At 51.1% G+C, this 11,506-nt stretch overlaps 1 protein-coding gene across 2 annotated transcripts in view; it reads left to right on the top strand.

Moving 5' to 3' along the window:
• Positions 1-11,506, top strand: part of NBAS (neuroblastoma amplified sequence) — a 267,157-nt gene that overhangs the window by 49,676 nt on the left and 205,975 nt on the right. For both annotated transcript variants that reach the window (XM_027855628.1, XM_027855629.1), the window contains 5 exons: positions 917-1,042; positions 5,677-5,828; positions 6,910-7,047; positions 8,154-8,232; positions 11,239-11,343. In XM_027855628.1, the coding sequence (XP_027711429.1) occupies positions 917-1,042; positions 5,677-5,828; positions 6,910-7,047; positions 8,154-8,232; positions 11,239-11,343 (600 nt within the window). The remainder of the gene's footprint in view (positions 1-916; positions 1,043-5,676; positions 5,829-6,909; positions 7,048-8,153; positions 8,233-11,238; positions 11,344-11,506) is intronic.

Genomic DNA, 11,506 nt, shown 5'->3' with positions numbered 1-11,506 from the left:
CCTGGGGGCCCTGGGGGAGGCTGGCCCGGCCCTGGGGTTCCTGGGGGCCCTGGGGGAGGCGGGCCTGGCCCTGAGGGTCCTGGGGGCCCTGGGGGAGGCTGGCCCGGTCCTGGGGTTCCTGGGGGTCCTGGGGGCCCTGGGGAAGGCACGCTTCTGGCTTCAGGCTGTGGCACATTTGACTTAGGAGAGCTTATCGAAAGGAGCGTCCACATCTGCAGGGCCCTTGGGGATGGGGAGAGGGCCGCTGCTGGCCCCTGAGGACCTTCCTGAAAGTGGAATGGAACACTGGAATGCTGGGGGGTCCTCACCTGTCACGTTCCTCTTCCTCCCTTCCCCTGTTACCTTTGGTTCATGAAGTAGCCCCTGGTCGGGTCAGCCAGGAGGGGTCTTGTGTGCTGTAAAGAGCCTTCATGCCAAGAGGGCCTGAGTTCTAGCGGGATCTCAGACATATCTTGGTCGGGTGGCCCTGGGAGCAGGACTTCACCTTTCCTTGCAGAGAAGGTGCTGCCCCACCCTGGCAGAGAGAGAGGTGTCCACACTCAGGAAGCCCCAGGTCCAGTCCCCGTCCTGGCCTGTGGCTCTTGTGAGTGCCGAGGAGTCAGGCTCCCATTCTCCTCTCCTGCTTCTGGCCCTGCCCCCCGCTGCGTCTTTTTACTTCTTCACTTGGCTGTAGGTTCCTCGTCTTCCCTTTAGGAGCTTAGGTGTAGGTAGCACCCAGGGAGTTGTCTTGGGCGCTCGGTGACTTCCTTTGCCAGCTCCTTGTGCCTGTTCCCCCTTGCTGCTGTGGCCAGTGGGGCTCTGAAGGCCACAAGTGTAGATCACACAAGGGGAGAGGGAGAGGCCCGGGCACCATTTTCTCAGTGACCTTGGTCAACTCAAGGACTAATGTGGGCTCATGTGCATTTTCTGCTTTAAGATTGAGAATGAAGAATACCACGAAGCCTTGTCTCTGGCTCAGACCTACGGGCTGGACACTGACCTCGTCTATCAGAGGCAGTGGAGGAAGTCTGCTGTCAACATTGCTTCCATTCAGGACTACTTGGTAAGTGAGGTATCCTGAGCCATTCTAACAGGTGTTTGCTAATGGGGGTGCATGTGTGTGTGTGTGTGTGTGTGTGTGCGCGCGCACATGTGTCTATGTGTGCATGTGCTTGTGTGCACGTGTGCATGTGTGTTTGTGTATGCACCTGCAAATGTATGTGCTTGTGTGCGTGTGTGTATGTGTGTGCATGCGCTTATGTGCGCGTGTGTGTATGTGCTTGTGTGCACGTGTGTGTGCCTGTGTAGGGGGGCAGAGGCAGCATCCCTTTTTCTGCCCCCCCAGCACTGTAGAAGGAAGATCACACCTTGTCTGACATACTGTCCTGATGCCTGTTCCATTGAGGACAGGGCTGTTTTGCTTATGTTTTATTCTGTGATTAAAAAGCTGGAATGAATAGTTATAGGTAGCGAAAACCTGTATATCATTTTCATCAATTCAGTGCTACGACAAAATTCCAAGATGATCTTTTTTAATTACTCCATTTGAGAGCTTTGTAGGCTGATGGAGAGGAAAGACCATAAGTCTGGGCCCCATGAGACTGAGTCCTCCTGGCTCAGCCACTGACTTGCATGGTGACCTTGGGTTCATCACCGCCTCTCTGGACCGCATTTTCTTCATCTGTGTAAAATGAGGGGGTTGGAGTAGATCAGGGTTTTTTTTTTTAAATTAAATTATAGGTTTTTCAATGAGCAGAAAATCCACCTGTGTACCTTCCTCTCTTGAAAAAGAAAGGAAGAAAGCCTTTTGTGTGACGTGCATGGTCAAACCAGACGCCTTCCCCTGTTGGCCGACTGTGTCTCTGTCTGCCCCTAGAGGCTGTGCCCTCTCTTTCACGAGGTGGGCAGCATCTTTCGTCATGGTCAGTCATTGCACTAGTGAGAGTTTTCAGTGTTGTTATTGTTTACGCACTTCTCCTGGCTCCGCTCATTTCCCAACACTCCTTCGTTCAGGTCTTGGTGGGTTCTTCTGGAGCCCTCTTCTGGCATTATTTTTTATAGGACACCAGTATTCCATCACATTTTTATACCGTAGTATCTTCAGCACTCCTCAGTTGATGGACACTCCCTTAGTTTTCAGTCTTTGCCACAGAACAAACGGATATAAATATTTTTGTGCATATGGACCTGTTTTCTTTTTCTTTGATTGGAGTATAGACCTCAGAGAGGTATTGCTTTGTCAAAGGTCATACACTATTCATAATGGCTGGACCAGTTCACGACTCTACCAGTAGTGCATTCATGTACCTATTTTCCCACACACCCTCCTGCATTTGTTATTTTCCTTTTTGTGAACTTTGCCAATCTGATGGGTGTGAGTTGTTTTAATTTTTGTTTCTCTAATTGTTAATGATTTGGAAAATTTTTTTCATACAGCTATTGATAGATTTTATTTCTTCCTTTAACACATACTGTTTATATCCTTTAAGCGTTCACAAATTGGGGTATACTTATTCTTGTAAATTTTAATCAGTTCCATATCTATCTGTCTATCTATCTATCCATCTATCCATCCATTCATCCATCCATCTATCTGTCTATCTATCTATCTTAGAGATGAGACATTACCAGAGAAACAAAGATTTTTTTTGCCCATTTATTTGTTTCTCTTCTAATTTTAACTGCATTGATTTTGTTTGTGCACAAAATGTTGTACTTTTATGTAATGACAATTTTCAGTTTTATGTCCTGTGAACCTTCATATCCCCTATTTGGTCATGAACTCTTCCATCCATGTATTTGACAATTGGTTTATTCTTTGCTTCTCTAATCTGCTTATAATGCTATCCTTTATGTACTCATTTGGAATTTATATTTATATATGGTGTGAGATGTTGGTCTATACTCAGTTTCTGCCAGACTGTTTTCCAGTTTTCCCAGTGATTTTTGTTGAATGGTGAATTCTTTCTCAGTAGCTGCGATCTTTGGGTTTGACAAACAGGTTCCTGTGTTTATTTGCTTTTATATTTTGTGTAATCTGTTGCGCTCATAGCTCTCTTTATTTCTTAACTAGTATAAAATTATTTCAATGATTACTGCATTTTAGTATAATTTGAGATTTTGTACTTCTAGATCTCCTTCCTTTCTACTTTTTTTCATTAGTTTCCTTGAGATTTTTGACCATTTCGTTGTTTGTTTTTCTAGATGTGAAAAAGGAATCCTTTGGTAGTTTGTTTGGTATGGCCTTGAATAAGTAAGTTAATTTAGATAGTGTTTTCATTTTTATTTTGTTGTCTTGCTTTATTCATGAGCAGGAAGTATTTCTCCAACTGTTTAGATCTGTCTTATTTGTGTAAAGAGTATTTTATAGTTGTACATGTATAGCTCCTGCATATGTCTCGGTAGGTAGATTCCAAGTGTTTTATGTATTCTTTATTTATTTTAAATGGGATTTCTCTTTTTCTTCCTTCTGTGTTTTGTTGCTAATAAGCCAAAATGCTGATGATTTATGTGGGTTTGTTTTTCATTCCACAGTTTTGCTGAAGTTGTTGATTATTTCAATTAATTTTTTTGGTTAACTCTTGAGAGTTATCTAAACCATCATATCATCTGCAAAAAGTGATTTTTTTCCTCTTTGTCTATGCTTATTCCCTTAGCTTTTTTTTGTCTTATCACTTTAGCTAACATTTCTATGCTGTATCAAATAGTAATGATGATAATGGACATCCTTGCTTTATCCCGATCTAATTGGAAAGGCCTCTAGTTTATTGCCATTACAGTTAATACTGGCTTTTGGCTTTGGATACAAACTACCTACCATATTAAGGAAAGAAGCATTTCTTCCTATGCTTTCCAGGGTTTTTAATAGGAATGGGGTCTATCTTCTCAAAAATTTCTTTTCTTTTTGCATAGTTATATGATTTTGTTCTTGTTGTTAATATGTGGATCAGGAATTCTTAAGCTTTTTTGTATCTTGGAACCCTTGGGCAGCCTGGTGGGATTTATCAGTCCTGTCTCATAATAATGTTTTTAAATGAATAAAATAAAAAAAAAAAACCACAGGATTACAAAGGAAACAGTTATATTAAAATACAGTTAACAAAATGTTTCAAGCAAAATTCAGGATCTTCAAGCTGAGAACCCCTGGACTAGAAGATGTCTAAGACTCTTTTTGGCTCTGACGTAATTTTATATTCTGATCGTTCTTACATATTTGTTCTTTAACAAGACAAAAAAGGTAATTTTTTTTTTAAATGAGGGAGGGAAGAGACTGTATAAGTGAAAAGGCAGAAAAAGTGACCATTTTAAAAGGAGGTGGTCTCACCGAATTCATTCTCTCTCCTCGGTCATGTTGTTAAGCATTAATTGAGCACTGGCAGATAAGTGGCAGCCAGTGGGGCCACGTTAAAGGGTGTTCTCTGGGGACTCTGGTGGCTTGGGTCATGCTCCTGGCGGTCAGGCTATGGAACGCACAACTATAGATAGAGAAGCCTGTGCCAGAGCCCCTGTCCTTTGGGGTTCACAAACTTCCTGGCAAGAGAGGACAGAAAACATGAACATTACCACCCAGCCCTACCTGTAGACGTGCTCAGGGCCGGGTGTGAAGCACCAGGTGCTTGCTTATCCACAGGAGGGGCAGAAGGGCCTGTGGACCAGTGCTAAGCAGGGATCAAATCTGGGCGAAATCCTGACCTTTCTCGGCCTGAGCGCGTGCTCTGCGCATACTTGGGACTTAACTGATGGAATCGAGTCGGCCCGAAGCCTCGACCTGCTGGTGAAGAATGTGGCAGGAGTCAGGCCTGCTGGGGACTGATTGGCTTCTGGCTGTGTCTGGGCTCTGGGTTGGGGAGTACAGAGGAAAGGGTGCAAATAAGCTGCCGGAGGCGAGTTGAGCCAGATTCTGGAGAGCTTTGAGGACCCATCCGATGAGCTGCGGTTTTTGAGCACTTAGGAAAGTGCTTCTGGCAGTCTTGGCTGCGTGGATGAGGGCTGGGGCAGGAGAGGAGCCTGGAGGTGAGACGACAAGGTGGAGACCCTTCCTATGATCCAGGGGGAGGCCGGATGTTCCTGAGTCAGGCTGGGGACAGTTCAGAGAGAGCACGGGGAGGACTGGGCAGCCGAGTGGAGGAAGAGCGTAACGGAAGCAGGCGACTCGGTGATTGGGCCGCCTGCATGGGGGTGAGCATGTCTGTGGGAGAGAGAAATGTTGGTTATATCGGGACAGTGTCCTGGAGACAGACTGCTGTTTGGCTTCCTGCAGACTTCGCGCCGCCTAGAAGCTTTTATGTGTGTTCAGAGCGTCATCCCGACCTGGTAGCATGTTTGTGAACCTTGCGGGCACCTGTGGTCATGGAGCCGATGACTCTGGCATGGGCTGCCATCGTGTGTAAGAGCTGTCCTCCGCATGCCTCATAGAGATCAGCCGCGTCTTCCTCTGTTTCAGGAAGAGTGTGTAGGAGCCGTCCTAACGGTGTCCTCGCCGTTTCTGCCACGTACTCCTGCTCTGGGTCGGCAGAGGGACGTGGCCTCCGCACGCGCGGTAGCCTGGGCTCAGGCTTCTTGGGAAGGATCTTTGGAGACGTCCAAAAGGACCCTGACCGCAGGGTCACCCTCTGGGGGAGGGCAGCGTCTGGCTCTCAGTCAGCCACGCATTGCCGTGGCCTTCTCGTCATCTCTGTGTCTGTGCTTTGTTCCCAGAGTAAGATTAAGAAGCGCGCTTGGGTTCTTCATGAATGCTTGGAAAGAGTCCCCGAGAATGTCGAGGCAGCGAAGGAGTTACTTCAGTATGGCTTGAAGGGCACAGACCTGGAGGCCCTTCTGGCCATCGGGAAAGGAGAGGACGACGGCAGGTGTGTGTGCGGGATGTTCGCTGGCCGGGTTTGTAGAGGAGGCGCAGGCATATCAGGGGCTCCTGGGGCTTCTCCCCGGTGTACGTAGGGGCCCAGCCTTGTCAGGGGCCCCTTGTGCTGAGCAGTCGCCTCTGCAGGGGGGTGCCCTGACTGACCAATAGCAGATGACTTTATCTGGGCGTTAAGGTTTGCACGACGCTGTCTGCACATTGTCTTCCCGTGGCCCTGGGAGGCAGGTCGCCAAGGCATCTTTGTCCTCCTTTTACATGTGAGGAGACTGAGGCACTAGAGACCCGATTCCTTTGCCAGGCGTGGCGAGTGTCAGACGCTTGAATTAAACCCCGGTTTTCTTCCTTCCTCTAATCTCACATCTTTGTCACTCCACCAGCCGCTGTTCTTTCTGTTAATGCAAACACCAGCTCAGATACTGTTTGTTAACGTTCATGTCTGTGCGTGAAAGGAGACTCGGCCGCCCGACCCAGGCTTTGGGAGACCTGGGTTTGGTCCTGGTTCTGTCATTTCTTTGATGTGTGATTTGATGTAAATGGTTTCCCCTCCCTGTGCCTCAGTGTCCTCCTCTGTAATGTGAGGGCCTTGTTCTGGGTAATCCTCTGGGTCTCTGCTCACTGCAGCATACTCTGCCTGGGACGGACAGATTGGCCTGGAGCCAACTCACGATTCGCTCATTCACACTAGACTGAAGCCCTTCCTTTGTAAGACCTCGTAGGAGCTGCCCCTGACGCTCTGTCCCTGGCTCCCTGCCCTGTGCGTGCACGTACTAGGGTACCTGCACTTGGGAAAAGTGGCCCTTTCCCCGGTTCTATGAGGCTGCTGATTTCCTGCTATGAGGAAGATGGATGGCTTTGGAGAGGTTTCAGTGAGACTTTGTGTGGATCAGTAAGGCTTATTCCAAAAGCAAAGCTGATCTTCCAATAATGAATTTATTGTTACAGTTTTTCTGAAAAATCAGTTGTAATAATAAAATACAGAAGAGTGTAAAAACTGGTATTGAGTAAATTAATTTTTAAAGAGGAATCTCTTTTCAATCAACCTTGATTTGGTTTTTCCGTCTTCCTTCTAGATTTATCTTGCCTGGGGGGGTCGACATTGCTGAGGTACCTTATGAGGATCTTTTGTCACCTGCTGAAGATGTTGAAAACACAGAGGAGAGAGGGCCCAAGAGGAGAACAGAGCTCCTGCAGCTAGTCAACTTTTCACAGTAAGCTGTGCGCGCTGACTGCCGGCTTGCTTAAGCAGTGTTTCCGGACGCGCTGGCCCTGGGCTTGGTTGGTTGTGGTGGCTTTGCCGTGGGCATCCGTTGGGAGAACGAGGGTCTGGTCCAGCTCTGCTGGTCAGTAGGTGGGCGCCTATGGAAGCCTGGCTTAGGACTTCTTGGTATCTCATTTCCTTCAAATCTGAACTTGGGGTTAGACTGGATGATGCCTCAGGCACTGTTGAGCTGAATCTAAGAAGTGGTTTCGATCTCCACTGAGACCACAGTGGAGCTAGCCATAGGGACCTTCTTCATGTAAGGAGTAGTGGCCCTTTTTCACTGGTGAGGAAACCAAGGCTCTGGGGGCCTCCCAGAGTGTGCAAGGGATGGTTTGTGAGTGACTTGAAAGGGCCCCGGAGCACCGGCTTCTCCTCCCAGGCCCTCCCCCCATGCCTCAGCCTAGGTTCTGGGGGGCTGGGATGAGGCCAAAGCCTTGGACTCTTGGGTGAGGAGTTGGGTTTCCAAGGGAAGGCCACGTCCGACCTTGGAGAAGCAGGAGTGAGGTGATGAGGAAGGAAGATGATTGGATGTTGGGTATATCAAAGCTTGGCGCGGCTGAGAGTGTGGGGCCGTGGGCCGAGCCTTGGAGGGCAGATGCAGACTGGGAAAAGGGCATTGAACCTGGCATTTGGAATCCGTCACTCAGTCAGTGTTTATTAAGTGCCTGCTGAGTGTGGGCACAGAGCTAAGCGCGGAAAGAGGTCCAAGGCAGCCTCTGCCCTCTGGGAGCTCCCCGGCTATCGGGAACCAGGGCTGGGGGTGGAGAGCGTCTGGAATCGGCCTGATCCGTAGAGCCGAGGTCTGCAGGTGGAGCCCCTGCTCGCTCTGGAGCGGGGAGGGGCCTCAGGAGGCATCTGCCTTGTCCGCCAGCGCGCGGGGCAGTGATTCCTTGGTCCCTCGTCGCCTCCTGCGGAAGGAGGACGTTCCCTCCTAAGGCTGTGGCCTCTCCCCTTGGTTCTGGTTGTGTGTTTTGGGGCCGAGCAGAATGAATCTCGAGTCTACCACTGAGGGAGTTGTGGGATCTGGGGCTGACGTGCTTCCTTTGGCTGCAGGTTGACGTTGGAGCAGAAGGAGCTGTGCCGGTGCAGACTGAAGCTATTGACCTACCTGGACCGGCTGGCGACGTACGAGGTGAGGCCCCTGGAGCATCTGGTCTCTGAGACCCTCAGCAGCACCACCGTCAGGAGCCTTTGGGCCCCACGGAAGCTTTTGAGTTCCACCGAGGGGATGGGTGGGCCTGGGCTCTGGCCACTTCCGACCTCCTGGGTCGGCCTGCCTTTGCATTCATCCACGATTCTCTACAAAGACCTGTAGCCGTGAGCCTTTCCATGCTTCCCAGAGCATCCGGGTCCTCCCAGCCTCTGCCTCCTCCTCCTCCTCCCCCTCCCACTGCTTCCTCTCCGGCTTTCTGCGGTTATGCTCATCTCTTCTGCGCCTCCTGCGCCTCCTCTTTGCTGACCACGTCTTCTTCCCCCCTGCTGTATCTCCCACTTCTTGACGTTGCCCCCTGTTCTCATGGCGATGGGTCCCTTCTTTTCACCAGAGCCAGCCCCACACTTGCACGCCAGGTCCATGCTACCTTCTGTCCCCTAGGTCTCCCCTGCCCTCAGCCAGGCCTGGCCTCTCAGCCCGTATCCCTCCATCTTGGTGCCCTGGATGCGCCTGCTTCCTCTCCTCTGTCTCTCCTGTTTATTTACCTCATCAGATGGCCTCTTCCCAGGCTTCCTGCCTTGTCTCTGCCCTCCTTTGTCTCTGTTTGCCGCCCCCTGGTTTCCTTCCATCCTCCCTCCCTGACGGTGTGCGGCGCGTCTCCTTTACTGCGTTGCTCCCGTGCCGCACCCCCTTGTCAGAGGATGTACCCCACAGATCTAACCCATGCCCTCCCTCTTTCCTCTACCCTGTCTCAGTAACCTCGTGTTACCTTTCAGGGACCCTCCCAGATCTGTATATTCAAGCCTGGTGTCCCTCAGACCCACAGAGCTGGGGAGCTGGAAGGGACACGAGGTGCCGTGCACAAGAAGGCTCCTTCCATAACACACATACAAGTGGCCGTGGGGCATGGGCCCACAGACCCGCGAGGAGGGGGGCCCGGCCCTCCCCAGACCGCCTGCTCGGGGCTGGGAAAGCACTTGTCCTTATTAGCTGTTGCCTCCTGATGTCAGGTCTGAATGGACCACTTCCTAACTTCCGTCCACTGCTCCTGGTTCTGCCCCCTGGGACCCCCCTTGAGGACGTCCTGCCCCGTATCCATACAAGCTCTCCCCTTGGCCCCGAGTATGGTCTCCTCTGGCCTACCCATGCCTGGTGTCTTCCTGGTGACACTGTCCAGCTTGAGGTGTGGCCCCGGGGCCGGACATAGGCCTGTAGACGCTGGAAGAGTCCAGAGGACGGTGGCACTCTCGCCTCCCTCTGAAACGCTTCTCTGCCTACCTCTCAAGTCAAAGATCTGGGTCCACGGTCAGAGGAGAGCCTGCCTGGATTGCTTGTCTGTCTGCCTGTAATGACGGGAAGGTTCCGTGTGTGGCCCAGCTGGAATCTGCCGGCTCCTCCCAGGGTTTGTCAACTTCACAAAACTTAGGTGAAAACTGGGTTTATTCCCAGAGAAATGACCACTTTGAGGAACCTCTTTCACCATCCATACCAAAGATGGCATATTTGGGAGGGCAGGAGGGAGGAGACGCTGGTGTTTGCACCAAAAGCGTGTGACAAGGAGGGGGAAAGGCCAGGAAAGGTGGGACCAAACCCTCCCGGAGGGGAGGGGCAAGGCCAAGGCCGAAGTAGAGTTCTTTTCCCTTGGGAGGGTGAAGAGTGGAGGTGTCCTTATCTGCAAGGGCCTGGCTGCACGCTGGCCGGTATAGACTGGCTGGCGCCTGTCTTCACTCCCCAGGACACATGGGGAGCTCAGGGATGCAGATAACAGCTTATGTCAGCTTGGAGCAGGCGGGGGGGGGGGGGGCTTCATCCTTGACACATTCAGGGCCTCCCGCGTGCTGTGGCTCTAGTGTTTCTGGAAAATATGACAGCGCGCAAAGAGGAGCTCGGGGACCCCTTCACATCCCTTAACCAAGCTGAGGATGTGGGTATACAGCACAAAGCACGGAATGGTCAGACTCAAAAACCCAGCCCACGGGTGCACGGGCATGGGGCCCACGATCTGGCTTGATTCCCGCTAGCGTTACTATGTGTGCGTCTCTGGTCATGTTACCCAGTGTCCCTGGGTGGACTCAGTTTCCTCATCTGTGAATTGTGAAGTGAGGGCTGGGTGGCCTCTGGGGCCTGCTGCTGCTCTCCTCCGTGACCTCCTAGCGTCGCTGATGGGGGGGCCTGCTAGCTCTGGGGCTGCACCTTCCAGTCTTGGGCGTGCTGACCATCAGGCACCTTGTTCTTCCAGACATCAGGTCGAAGCGGGCCTCTTGGTAGCCTCCGCCCTTTGGGTCTGGTTGTGCTGCCTGGCGCCAGACAGGAGGCTCCTCCCTCCTCTTCACGGCTGCCCTGAAACCCTGCCTCTCATACTGCGATGGGGGCTCGGGCACCAGTGACAGAGACCGCCAGGAGCTTCCCTTCTAACAGGGGTACAGCCTCGGGGCCAAGGAGAGACCCGGCAGTTGCCTCCCGCCAAGCCAGGGCCATGCTTGGAGCGACCACCTTGGGAGGGTGCCATATTTATTTCACTTGGGAATTTCCCTTGATGCCTCTGGATTTTCTGGGGTGAAATCACAGAGCTTGCCCATTCCTGCCTGGTGGGGCCTGGGGGAAGCCGGCATTGTCTCTGGCCTCTTCCTCCATTAGCTGGGCTCTTTGTTGATGGCAAAGGCTGTAAATAAATGCTCAGGACGGAGGTGGGACGATGGAAAGGTTCCTGCCTGGTGGTCACTTTTGGTTGACCTGCTCTGATTGATGGCGTTCTCAGTTGCCCGTTAGTTGATTGGGTGGCCAGGCTTTGTAATGGCGGTCAGTCGTTTTTGAGAAAACCGAGGTGGGAAGGCAGCCACAAACACTTCTCTTACAAAGGAGCCGAGAGGGAAGGGAGTTGTTCTGAGCTCATTTATCTTAGCAGGCCAAGGTGCCGAGGTTTTAATATTTATTTTCTGTCGCCATATTTAAAAGACTTTTCATTAAATCGTTGTTTCCCCTCAGGAAATCCTTGGAGTGCCTCATGCAGCCGAGCAGAGATATGATGCTGAATTCTTTAAGAAGTTCAGAAATCAGAATATTGTTCTCTCAGCGAGAACCTATGCCCGGGTAATTTGTTTTTTGTTTATTCGCGTCATGTGCGACTTTGGGCTGTGCAGCAAATGTTCCTGATTGAATAATAGTACATACTGATAAGGATGGGTGGCCGCTTGGTGATGGGACTGAGAATGGGCCTGGATGCAGGGGGGACCTGAATTCAAGTCCTCGTGCC

The sequence above is a fragment of the Vombatus ursinus genome, unplaced genomic scaffold (assembly GCF_900497805.2).
Source record: "Vombatus ursinus unplaced genomic scaffold, bare-nosed wombat genome assembly UNPS02010980.1, whole genome shotgun sequence".
NCBI lineage: Eukaryota > Metazoa > Chordata > Mammalia > Diprotodontia > Vombatidae > Vombatus > Vombatus ursinus.
Note: the sequence above shows the minus strand (reverse complement) of the source record. Positions and strands in the feature narration are given on the sequence as shown.